Source organism: Helobdella robusta (assembly GCF_000326865.2).
Source record: "Helobdella robusta unplaced genomic scaffold HELROscaffold_59, whole genome shotgun sequence".
Classification (NCBI taxonomy): Eukaryota; Metazoa; Annelida; class Clitellata; order Rhynchobdellida; family Glossiphoniidae; genus Helobdella; species Helobdella robusta.
Genome location: NW_008705322.1, coordinates 232680 through 246681, shown reverse-complemented (window position 1 = coordinate 246681; position 14002 = coordinate 232680). Strand labels below are relative to the sequence as shown.

The 14002-nt window shown below is 32.3% G+C and overlaps 3 protein-coding genes across 3 annotated transcripts; 1 reads left to right on the top strand and 2 right to left on the bottom strand.

The window, feature by feature from the left end:
• Positions 1 to 175: 175 nt before the first annotated feature.
• Positions 176 to 661, bottom strand: HELRODRAFT_87581 (hypothetical protein; the record flags this gene model as incomplete). The annotated part of the gene is made up of 3 exons (XM_009028828.1): positions 176 to 253; positions 333 to 414; positions 594 to 661. Coding segments are annotated over 3 exons (228 nt in total), but the record flags the coding sequence as incomplete, so codon positions are not given.
• Positions 662 to 1510: 849 nt separating this feature from the next.
• On the top strand, positions 1511 to 7515 carry HELRODRAFT_187446 (hypothetical protein). Its single transcript, XM_009028868.1, has 12 exons — positions 1511 to 1727; positions 1917 to 1964; positions 2177 to 2282; positions 2443 to 2558; positions 2743 to 2873; positions 2992 to 3093; positions 3299 to 3451; positions 3689 to 3758; positions 3880 to 3958; positions 4214 to 4661; positions 7013 to 7131; positions 7174 to 7515. Exons 1-10 carry the CDS (start codon positions 1617 to 1619, stop codon positions 4540 to 4542), a joined length of 1245 nt encoding a protein of 414 aa, XP_009027116.1. The 5' UTR covers positions 1511 to 1616; the 3' UTR covers positions 4543 to 4661; positions 7013 to 7131; positions 7174 to 7515.
• A 229-nt stretch (positions 7516 to 7744) lies between these two features.
• HELRODRAFT_157751 (hypothetical protein) lies at positions 7745 to 8937 on the bottom strand (the record flags this gene model as incomplete). The annotated part of the gene is made up of 4 exons (XM_009028867.1): positions 7745 to 7873; positions 8090 to 8173; positions 8380 to 8640; positions 8800 to 8937. The coding sequence occupies 4 exons, from the start codon at positions 8935 to 8937 to the stop codon at positions 7745 to 7747; spliced, it is 612 nt and encodes a 203-aa protein (XP_009027115.1).
• Positions 8938 to 14002: the final 5065 nt, after the last annotated feature.

Below are 14002 nucleotides of genomic sequence, written 5' to 3'. Positions count from 1 at the left end.
TGGCAGCAATGCAGATGATGATGTTAGCATCGGCATGCACCGAAAGTTCTTTGATCCAATTTTTCACTGCAGCAAACGACTGCTACTTGTTCCATTAATATTATTATCACTTATGTTATTAGTAGTAATAGTAGGAGAATGAATGAATGAATAAATGAATGAATAAATGAATGAATTAAACCTCTTTTGTTACATCGAACACCACAATGGCAGCTGCAGCTCCTCTATAATACATAGGAGCCAAAGATTTGTACTGTGTGATCATCATCATCATCGTCATCATCATCCTTATCGTTAACAAAATTAAACAATATAAGTTAAATAAAATTAACTTTCTCTTGGCCGGCAGTGTCCCATATTTGAAACTTGCAGACAAACTCATCAACAGACACACATTTTGTCCAAAATGCTGCTCTGTTTAAATTGATGGAGTTGAAAAATTTTTCTCTATAATTAAACAAATACAATCTAAATTTATAAATGAAAATTAATTGATCAAAAATTATTATAGTTAAATATTATTAAAATTAAATTTAACAAAAAATATAATTAAAAATATAATTAAAAAATATAGATAATAAATAAATAAATACCCCATGGTCATCTCAATGGTTGGTCTGAATGTTTCATATACAAATTGATGGACTATGCTTGACTTTCCAACATTTGAATCCTAAAAAAATATTAAATTGTGATAAAATAAACAAATTAATGATTAATAAAAAATTTAAAAAAATAAAACATAAAAACTCCATTATTACAAATATCATGTCAGATATCTCAATATGATAGAAATTTAAGCAAACATTAATATGATTAACAACCCAATAATTAATAAAACAGAATGCCGAATAGAATAGTAATGAATCACTTTTTAAAATATAACTAAATATAAAATAAATATTGAAAATACTGATTAATAATAAATTTTATATTTGAATGAAGTTAAAATTTATTGATAATAAATTAGCAACTTTTAAACGTGAGGGGCCCTTTCACAAACCCAACCCAACACTAACTCCTAACAAGCAGAGCTTCACTTCCCTAACAAAATTCATTTTGTTCATTTTTTCAGGATGTGGTCAGTGGACGTCGGTTATGGTTATTTTATCCTTTATTGGATATTCTATTTTTTATTTAATAAAAGTTGTCGCACCTCTTAAATTTAATATGGTATCATTAAAGGGCTTAAAGGCCCATATCAATAAATTCATCCTCATTCAATTAACTAACGACCAGTTTCCACAATTAGTAAATTAGTAGGAAAAACATTAAAGTTTATTTTTCAGTTTGCAAAAAATTTAAAAATAATTGTTAGGATAAATGAAATACATAAAAAAAGAAATATAGCTAGTTTGGTAACGGGAGCACTTAGGATTCATAAGAATTAATTTGTACTTTGTAGGTACAACTTTTGTACAATCGCTCAATATCGATTTAAAATTTAACAAGTTACCATCGAAAGTAAGTGCTAAAAAATTTAAGTTTTGCTATTTGTAACTTGAATTCATTTTTAGTTTACCTGAAATTTTAGGCCGTTCTCCGGTTTTCACATTTTCTCCCGCCAGCCTTCCGACAACTGGGTGTTTAGTTGAAAAAATTACCACAACGAAGAAATGTTCACCTCAAAATTTATTGACACCGAACACAAAGACCTCGTTCACGACGTCGCTTACGACTTGCATGGAAAAAGGATGGCGACCAGTTCCTGTGACCAATATGTCAAGGTCCTTCTTTTCAGATTATCTTTTAAATTTAAGTTTTAAATTGTTCAATTTTCGGTTTCGCTAATTTATTCATTTTTACAACAAAATTTTTGCAGCAATCAATATAATAATTTAACTATTTTCTCCCACATCAACATGCACATGCTACCTACATTCAATACATGACATGAAACATTGTAAAAAATAAAGATCTGGGACCTGGTTGATGATGAATGGAGGTTCTCCACGTCTTTCAAAGTTTGTTTGCCACAACATTTTTTCATTCGCTATGAATACTTTAATCCTTTATTGAATTTATTCACTATCATATTTTATTAGTAGTATAATATAATTACAATTTTATATGAAACTGTGGAATGTCATTTGTTGGTTGAAACTTTTTTAAAAATTTTTTAATTCATAATTTCAATTGTAAATGAGTTGATAATTATATTTTCAAATTAAATAAGGCGCATAATGGGATAGTTTGGAAGGCTATATGGGCATACCCAGAGTTTGGTCCAGTCCTTGCTACCTGCTCAAATGACAAAACAGTAGCCATCTGGGAAGAAATTAGTTAGCTCTTCTATTTTGCATTTATTAAACTTTCTGTATACCACACCTCACAAAAACATCTTTAATTTACAAGTATTGCCTTATCAGATTATTGAATTGAAAAAAATGGAATGTTATGGAAAAGAGAAAGGCCAAAATATGATGTACATTTAAATTGCAGTGAATGATGACCCCCAACAAGATGGCGGCCAGTGGATGAAAAGGGGGAACCTGGTCGACAGCAAATCTCCGATTGTTGATGTCAAATTTTCACCAAGACATTTTGGCTTAAAACTGGTTAACTATCATTTCTTGCAATCTTAATTTTTAGTAGTCTCAACATTTTGTTTTGATTTGATTAATTTCAAAATAGTTCTGAACATCATCCATAGTTTGTATAAGCTCATTGTTTTAGAATATCTCGCTTAAAAAATAACTGTCACCAAAACTCCTTGTATTAGAACATTGAAATTGAAATCAGGCAATGGTATCCATAGATGGAAACACTCGAGTCTACGAAGCACAGGATACGATGAACTTGTGTCAGTGGACCTTGCAAGGGGAGATACAATGCAAATATAACTGCAGCTGTTTGGACTGGAGCCCCTCTCGGTCTGCTCATTAACATAATTTATTCATTCAATGTTATTCTGTTTATTCAAAAATATGATCGTTTCCAGTTTATGTGTACTTATCTTATATTTGTTATTCAACTTATTAATTTATTCAGGTTATATCCACCTCTCCTTCTGATTGGCTGCGACGATACATCACCTCCTTCAACATCTGCACCGGCTAACCTTCTTATCTACGAACATAATGATGCTTTGAAGTTCATTCATTCTTTCAATCTTAATTTATTCTTTCATTAATTTTTTCATTCAATCCTTTTTATCTAACATTAGCACACCTAATAAACATGTCAAAAACAACTACATCAGCACATTTTTAGCCAACATTACAATCACATCAACCTCACAGTTGCACTTACATTACAATTACAGCATTAATTAATTAATATTAAAACAAAACTACAGAGCCTGGGTAAAGATTGAAATGAGTCGAACGGTGTCAAGCCGGGTCCGGGACATCTCTTTCAGTCCTAATTTAGGCAGGTCCCATGATTTAGTGGCCGTCGCAGGTACCCAACTGGTCATACTGCAAATTATAAGGACCAAGAATGTCAATAGGTGAGTGTGTGTGAGTGAGAGAGAGGCGAGAGAGGAAGATAGAGAGAGAGAGAGAAGCGAGGGAGAGAGAAAATGATATGCTTATTGGCAAAATAATTAAAATGGTTTTATTTGTTAATTTTTCTAATGCTCATAAGTGACTTCCATCAATCTTCTAAATATATTATTCTATATTAGGTTAATGACTAAATTAAGCTAATAAATCTAAGGATTGGCATATGTTAATAACCTCACAAGGAATGGCCAATCAGAAACTTCCAGATTTGAGGTTCACTTTGTAGCTGAGTTCAGTGAGCCTGATTCACAAGTACACTCTTGATTTATTAACAGTGCTTTTTATCTAAGACATTTCAAGCATTTTAATAATTTTTACAAAAATTATTAATTTTTTTATAACAAATTATAAAATTATCATAATTTATTATAAGATATGGAGACTGGCATGGAACCTTACTGGAACGGTACTCGCATCATCTGCTGATGATGGCACTGTTAAGCTTTGGAAAGGTAGTGGTGAGGACAACCAGGATGGTGATAATGATGGTGGTGGTGATCACGATGATGATAATCAAAACGATGATTATGATCCTAATGGGATGATAATTGTTGAGATGTAACTGAACGTGTAATTAAAAAATTTTCAAAAACGGTTGAGAAATATAAAAGCCACCATTCATGTCATTGCTTATATTACTGCCATCACCTCAATAACATCACAACAATAACAACACCACCGTCAATCAAAACAACACCAACACACAGGCAACCAGATGGATGCTTGGAAGTGCATATCAGTGGTGAAACCTTCACAAGTTGGCGTGAAACTATTCCCAGCAACAGTTCAACATCAGCTGCAGCAACTGGAGCAACAACAAGATCAGGAGCAGCAGCAGCAAGATCAACAGCAGCAACAAGAACAACAGCAACCACAACAGCTGCAGCAGCAACCACAACAGCTGCAGCAACAAAATATAAGCACAGTCATCTCAACAATGGTAGTTACATCAACGACAAATCAGCAAGCATTACAACAGCCGCTTCTCTACAGCCAAACATTAAAAAATACCAAATCATCAAACACATTGCGCTGATGCAATTTTATGTACGTATGCATGTCCGTATCTGTACATATATGCACGTGCGTATTCATGTTTGTATATGTCAGTATTTGTGTTTGTTTGTAACTGTGCACTTACGCGTACATGAGTATGTGCACTAGGGTGGTTACAACGCTATATGTAAAAAAAAAATTTCGAAATCTTATCGGGGGAATCCCCTAAATTGTGCCACTTGACTAAAAAATGACATTTGTAAAGTTTTAGCTCAATTGGATAATGCTAACCCGTGCCTCATCGAGGTTGAAATTTTGAAAAATTGGAAAATTTTGAAAAAAACGCAGTTTTTGGTTTGTAAAATAAAAACGGTTCACTCTAGAAACATGATTTAAGTTTTATTTTGTTCATTGATTAGTTTTCTTCAAATGTTACTATGATCACTATTTAGCTACAAGTTATAGTTTCTGACATATTTGCATTGTTACAGATACACATTGAAAAAACGTTGAATTTCTCCATAACACAAAAACACACAATAACTTAATTTGTTTATAAAGAAATGTTTTTAAAATAACACCGTTGTATCTAAATCACTATTATTAACGAATAAACAAATTTTTATTCATATTATATTGTTTATAGTTGTTATACATCAAATAAATTTCTACTTTAACTCATTGTTCAAAAGGTAGGGGCTCGGATAGGATGCTTTTGAGCAACCAGGAAATTTTGTCCGACACTCAGCAATTACTTGTAAAAGATATTGTTTTTGATCTTCCTCTTTTGTAATACATGAGTCGTAATCTGTTATTAATTTAACACCCTTTTCTGCTGTATCATTTGTAACTTTTAATCCGTCCACAATCTTTTTACTCTTTAAATATTCTTCGTTATTACTCCATAATTCTGGATTGGTATGCAAAAGTTGATCATTAATATTAAATCTTTTTAAAAAAATTACTTGATTGTGATAAAATAAAATGGTCCGCATTTTTGTCCAATATTTCTGATACTTCATTTATTTTTATTAGTGGTTTCATATCACAGTAGTCATCAAGTTCTTCATCCTCATTTGTTGAGATATTAATTTTGTTGTCATTCTCTTTTTTACACAATTACTTAATGAATCATCGAATAATGAAAAAACAGCCTGCTCTGGATTGAGGTACTATATGTGGTTGATAAATTTTGAAACTGATATATCTGAGATAAATTTATTGACTTTATTGTAATTACCAAAGATTTTAACAATTGTAAATCTTGGTTTGGAGCAAGTGCAGGTTTCGGGGCATCCAACCACACTTTCACGTAAATATTTAAAATAAATAAGAAAATATCATGGAATCCTTGTTTTTCAAATATTGTCGGTTGAAATTGTTCTCTGAAAAAATATATTTTCAACGAATATATCGCTTTTGCCATCCACCTTGCGTGATGAAAAGCACCAGGAGCCGCAAACACGATGTTTTCTGACGGAAAGCGTTCTAAAAATATAAGACAAAGATTAATCAATTTTTTGTAATCGCTCCTTGGATGAGGAACTGTTAATTGTTCTAGAAGATAACTTGAAATTTGACCCGGATTAATCAATTTGCTGGCTACACTTTTATCTTTAACTCCTGATTTAAATTTTTTTTATCAATGTTGTTCCATTCAGTTTTAAATTTTTTGAAAATATCCGATTGAGGGCCTGTAGTCTTTCCCATCACAGCATCAAAAACGGATCTCAACACTATCTCCAAAATGTGGTGGCGACATGGAAGATACAAAAATTTTTTCTCCATCAATTGCTCTAATAAAACGCAAGCACCTTTGATGCGGCCAGTATTCACGGCAGTTGTGTCAAAGGACATTGCTTGAATCTTGTCTAGTGCACCCCACTTTCCAAGTTCTGAATAAACAGATTTTGCAATTGTACTGCCAGCACCATTTTCTAATTGGGGAACTCCAATTAACTATTCTTCTTCTTCACAGCAACTCTTTCAACATTTTCTTTATTTAACATATCCGGAAGTAATTTCCCATCCCAATGTACAACTGCTCCTTACCAAAAATGAGAAATCGTAGAAAACCAAAAGATCTTAATATTAATACATAAAAACAACATATAGCACCCGAGTTAGTAATAGTAAATAAGTTATTGTGTGTTTTTGTGTTATGGAGAAATTCAACGTTTTTTCAATGTGTATCTGTAACAATGCAAATATGTCAAAAACTATAACTTGAGCTAAATAGTGATCATAGTAACATTTGAAGAAAACTAATCAATGAACAAAATAAAACTTAAACCATGTTTCTAGAGTGAACCGTTTTTATTTTACAAACCAAAAACTGCGTTTTTTTTCAAAATTTTCCAATTTTTCGAAATTTCAACCTCGATGAGGCACGGGTTAGCATTATCGAATTGAGCTAAAACTTTACAGATGTCATTTTTTAGTCAAGTGGCACAATTTAGGGGGTTCCCCCGATATAATTTTGAAAAAAAATTTCTTGTGACCACCCTAATGTGCACTTACAAATAACAGAAACGCTGCATTTCATAGCATAAGTGTCACAATTGTATCTATCTCCATCTATGTTTGCATATTTTTACACACATAATATGTATGTTTTCATTCGAGTTAAAATAACCCAACACACATGCACAGCACATGTTGAGAATGATAAATATATATATATATATATATATATATATATATATATATATATATATATATATATATATTACTATATTACTAGGGTGAGATTACAACAATTTGAAAGAGAATTTCCGTTAAACATACGAATGACTTAATATGAGTTCATATTTTTTCTACCATGTTTTTTATTGCTCTACAGACCTCATCAATAGAACATAAATACAATTATTTAATTTGTAATAAATAATACAAAGAATAACAATAATGATAACATGCCATAGATAAACAAGTAAGCTTTTCAATCAACAAATAAAAAAATATAAATGCTGGGACGTGTTTCAGACATTAATAATATAATATTTGTTCCTCATTTGCTCGCTTGTTCCATCCATCCATTAGCTCATTCATTCGTTTATATAATTAATCAATCAGTCAGTCCAATGATTTAAGCTATTAATCCAAATAAAATAACAAAAGTAGTTAATCATGACCAAATAGATTTACAACAAAAAATTTTCACCACATCATCATCCTATCATCATCACCTCAGGCAAGCCATAAAATCATATCGTCATCATCGTAATCGCCAAACATCATTGTCATCTTTTATCAGTAAAGAAACTTCTGAGAACAATGATTTGCCCAATTCCGACCAACAAGATAACAGCAGCCTGACCCGCTGACCAATAGTGAACCCTTTCATTCAAATTCTCTGCAAACTCTTCACCCTATCAAAAAAAAAACAAAAAATATATTGAAATAAGCATTAAAATGAAATAAACATTAAGTATTCAGCAAATAAATTGTGTAACTTATTTGCATTTGAGCCTCATGTAACATCAAAGAGATCATGTATAACGTAGTTAAGAATTTATGAGTATTATGTGATTATAATACATACAATATATTCATCTGTAAATAAAATATGCACACATCCATCATACTTGTGCTTCTTTCAGTCTGTGATGTGTTTGATAATCAATGACACTTTTGAGGTTCTCATGTATGACTATGCTGGAAGATTCCATCTGAGAAATAATTCATTCAATTAATCTATTGTTGCTAATAATTTGAATATATATCCTTATTATTTATTCATTCATTGTTTCATTCCTTCATTATAATATAAGTTTTTTAAAATTATTTGTTCATGGTATCAATGTTTCATTCATTCATTCATTATAATGTGGATTATGGTTGAAATAATAATAGCAGAGCAGAATGAGCGAGAGACCTGAGTGAGAGCCTTGTGGTGGGTGGCTCCCTGGTCCAGAGCTTCTTTAATGGGGTCCTCATCAGATCCACACTTGTAATCAAAGTACACCAATTTGTGTATGAAGCTGGAGAACTCGTTACTGAAACAGAACCTGTTCTCTCCCTTCATGTGTGTGGTGAAGTGGAATGAATCATACTGACGCTTCACCTCTTTATACAAAGATCTCCCATCTGCTGATGTCAACTCCACGTCAACATCGTAATTTCCTCCGGTAATTACCTGGGTGTTTGTTGGCATGCGGTGTAATTTAATTTGCAAGTAATTTTTTTTTTAAGTAAAAGTAAATTCATGCATGTTCAATTTAATTTAATTAAAAAATTCTATTTCAAAACTCTGTTAAATTTCCAGCAGAAAAAATAGATCAACATCATACGATACCTGATACTCTAGCACACATTCAACTTTATCATTGGCCTCCTCGTAGAAACACATTTTCTCATTATCCGGCAGTTCAAATGTGAGTTCTTCACCGGTACAAAACGAAACGAAACAAATTAAAAAAATTATTATAAACATTTTAAATATGAAATAAATGAATAAACTTCTACAGCTAAAATTCCCTAATTTTATGTACCAAACGATCAGGAAATTTAACTTTAAATCTCCTTTTAACATTTGCAAAACGAACAAAAATACGTGGCTTAATTATGAAGCGCGTATTTTTGAAAATAATATCGCCTCCGTTATCAGTTTATCGGACCACATGGAATGCTCATCGGTTAAGTTTTGCATAAAAATCGCATGTTAGCATTAAAAGATCATGCATTATTTTTTCGCAAAATTGTGTTTTTCTGATATTTTATTTAAACTTTATTATAAATATTACCAAGAAAATCGCGAAAAATGTAAAAATCAATCAACCCATATGTCAAGAAACTTATGATGGAGTTCTAAGCCTCATTAAAAGTTAACTAGTTGAATGTGATACTATTAACAATTGAAATAACAACAGCATCAACAACAACAACAATAATAATAATAACGATAATATAAACAACAATAATAATAATCATGATGGTTTAAAATTTCATGTTGCCAAATGCCAACACACCAGCAAAAACTTTCCCAATCTTTCCCACTAACATGAAAAGACTCTGAGGGCAAGACATGAAAAGTTGACAAAATGAATGAACGTTCTTGAAAGAATTAAAAGTGCATCGAAGCGTAAACCAATCCGGCCGACCATAATCAAGAAACAACATTGTTCTTTCTGATACTTCATCTACTGAACTGTCTTTCTTACTTACTTTTTCCGGAGGTCACGGAGGTCAAAGGTCAATGAAGGCTCGACGCTTCGCTAGGCCGCGAAGATATCAAATCAACAAGTTGTTGTTTCTGTTATTGTTGATGTTGATGCTGTTGCTTTTGTTGTTGCTGCTGATGGTGTTGATCTCAACAGATTCATTGTTGCGGTTGATTTTTATGTGCATGCCTGCAAAAAGATGAAATTTTTGTTGTTCTTGCTAATGATGTTAACGATGATGACAATGATGATGACAATGTTCATGATGATGACGATGACGACGATGAAAAGAAGAAGACCTAATCGATATAAAACCTCAGTTGGTTGAGTTTTGCAAGACCTTTGCAGATTAAAAAGATCAATCAACGATATGTATCTCTACGTCTGTCTGTTCGTTCGTTTGTTTGTTCGTTCGTTTGTTAGTTTTTGTTTGTATGTTTGTTTATATTTTAACTGTATGCATTTATGTGTGTATGTGTGTGTGTGTGTGTTTATGCATTTGTGTATAGTTGTGTGCTTTCACACTTTTTGAAATTGGTTGGTTGGTATTTTTTTCTAAGAGCGTGTTTATAAATCGGCATTAGTTTCAAAATAAGTATCGGAATTAGTTTCCAAAATGAATATCGGTATCGGTATTGAGAATACATTTTAAAGCTGGTATCGTTATTGGTACTGGCGACATGAAGCTTGAGTATTGTGAACGTCTGTGGGTGTTCAGAAGTTTCTTGAACAAACAAACAAACAAAACAAACATTCTTATCTGCGTTCCATGCAAATTCTACCTTAGTTTCTGCCAACTTCATTCTTGTCCTGTTAACGAACGTATTCAAATGTTTAAATAGAATAAATAATCGAACTGAAACCGTCAATGAAACCAAGCAGGAGTACCGACAAAGGATACCGACCGACAAAGGATACCGACCGACACATACGGATAAGTAGTAGCTCCATACCGCATTACGGAGCGCTTAATAATACAAGAAGAATACTTGCTTGATTTCATTGATTAGAAGCGGCTATCTTAGTGATGTTAAGTCATGCCTGTAACACACACGTTCCTCTCTTTACAATGGAAACATGTGTTCTATATGTTGTGTACTGCATTGTACTGTACATGCAGGCAAGCATTACATGAGCATAACATGATCGCCTGTTTTAATTGACCAATGTTGATGATTTTGTTGTTGTTAATAATGATGATGGTAATGTTGTTGTTGTTGTTGTTGATGATGATGATGATGTAGATGATGATGACAGTACAGTAGTGAGGACGATGGTACATAGGCATACATCTTCTGAATAACTTGTTTTGAATGTTAAACCTCATTGAAACAAAATCAAAGCAAACACAATAAAACACACATGCATGCATGCATACATACATGCAGACATGCATACATACATATATGCAGACATGCATACATACATACATGCATGCATGCATACATACATACATACATACATACATACATATATACAAAAAACACATAAAAACAAACAAACGAACGAACGAAAGAACATACACCCGTACTTATCCAAGTCTGGTAACAATAGATTTGATGAATGCAATTTCTGAGCGCTATCAGCGTCCCGTGAAAACATCACTACATGATTTCTTCTTCAACATCATCCTCCTCCTCCTCATCTTCATCATCATCAGCCACATCTTCAGCATCATCATCTTCATCATCATCATCGTCATTTTTACCAAAGATATAAGCACCCCCATGTTCAACATCAGTTCTATGACACCATCACTATGGTTATCATCACCACTACCATCAATATCAACTACAACAACAACATCATCATCAACAACAACATCATCAACAACAACATCATCAACAACAACATCATCATCATCAACTACAGCAACAACAACATCATCAACAACAACGACAACAACAACATCATCATCATCAACAACAACAGCATCAACATCATCATCATCAACAACAACAACAACATCATCAACAACAACAACATCAACATTGTCACAAATGACCTCTCGAATATTAAGAACTCCTCATATTTCGACGTACCGTTGTCTGCCCGGCTTTATGATGTTGTTGTTGTTTTTGATGATGATGATGTTGTTGTTGATGATGATGTAGTTGTTGTTGATGTTGTTGTTGATGATGTTTTTTTACGAATGATGTTCTGAAATCGTCATTAAGAACAACCACATCGTCGGCATCAGCAACTAAAACAACATCAACATCAACAACAACAACATCAACAGCATGACATCAAGCAGTAAACATGTCCTTTAAGTTGTTTAAACAAACAAATTTTTTCATCTTCTCGGAAGGGACGATTTTTATTATTACTTCAATCTATTATTATTATTATTGTTATTATCATTATTATTATAATTATTATTATTATTGTTGTTGTCATTGTTATTATTATTATTATTACTGTTGTTGTTATTATTGATGAAAAGATGATGATAGCTTGTGACTCTCTTGAGACGTGTTTCCCGACTGATTGTCACGCCGTCCCCTCCCTTTTTCTCTCTTTCTCTCTTTTTTTCTCTCTCTCTATCTCTTTCTCTCTTTCTTTCTCTATTTTTTTTTCTTTATCTCTCTCTCTCTCTCTTCTTGCAACAACATCTTTTTTTAGTTTTCTTACATTTCTTCTTTTGTTTAATATAATTTGTTAGAATCTTCAGCCACCTCACTCACACTATCGCCACAGTTGGTTCTTATCATCATCATCATCATCATTGCTTCCAACGCCATCGTCATCATCATCGCCATCATCATCATCAACATCATTATCATCATCATCATCAACATCATCATCATCATCATCACCATCATCATCATCATCATGACGCGGTCATCGTATGGTCACGTGATATAATTAATAAAAAAAAACTGACCGAGTCCGCCACTAATCCTATCTTTATTCTTCCCCTCATCGCCTTCTTATTGTTGTTGTTATTATTGTTGTGGTTTTGGTTTGTTGCTGTTATGGTTTGTTGTTTTTGTGGTTATGGTTTGCTGTTGTTGTTATGGTTTGTTATTGTTTTTATTGTTGTAAATTTTTTTATCATCATCAACCGTTCATTCATTGGTTAGATTGATGTATATGTGTTTATCACTTTTTTCTCTCTCTCTTTCTCTCTATCTCTTTCTCTCTCTCTCTCTCTTTACCTGTCTGCCTGTCTGTCGTCTCGGTTTCTCTTTCTATCTCTTTTTTGTTTTTAATTCTTCTTTTCTTTCGTTCTTGTCTTCCGACTTTTTAAATATTGACTCGTGCTTTTTGTAAAAGGTTTTCATAAAAATAATAAACAAATAAAAAAATATCGAAAACAGTATTTTATCTGTTCAATAACTAAATAATTAAATAAATAATTAATTAATTAACTCGTTCATTCATTCATTCATTAATTCATTAATTCATTCATTCATTCATTCTTTCATTCATTCATTCATTCACTCATTCATTCATTCTCAATCTCTTCTGACTGGTCCATCTAATTTTTGTTCGATGACTCTAATGTGTTTGTATGTTTACTGGGACGAAAATGATGATGACGATGGTGGTGGTGTTGGTGATACTCTTAATGCTTTCGCTGCCTCACACTTTTGAAATTGTAACCAGCATTGTTTCATTTCGTTATTTATTTTATTATTATTATTATTTTTGTTGTTGTTGTTGTTAATATTATTAATATTGTTGTTGTTGTTGTTTTTGTTGTTGTTTTTGTTGTTGATGTTTTTGTTATTATTGTTGTTGCTGTTTGTTATCATGGAATCTTCACTTACGATATATTGCTCACGAGGGGATATATTTATCAGATTGAGGCATAATATACACACATATACACGTCTCATACATACATACATGCACACACACACACATGCATACATACATACACACATACATACATACATACATACACACATACATACATACATACATACACACATACATACATACATACATACATACATACATACATACATACATACATACATACATACATACATACATACATACATACACACATAACGTATATATTGCATTTATATACTTATCGAGTACGTGTTGAATTGGAACATGAACATCTTGAGATCATCACGATAACGACGATGATGATGATGTTTTTGTTGTTTGTTGTTGATGATGATGATGATGATGATGGCACACTAAATAACTTATTATAATTCAACCGCAACGATAACTAAATCAACCTCCCCCTTCCTCACCACCACCATCGCAATCGTGATCATCATCATACCCACATTCACCACCATCATCATTGACTCTTACAACATGTTTCCTTAGAAATGGTTGTTAAGGAACAACAACAGCAACATAACGACT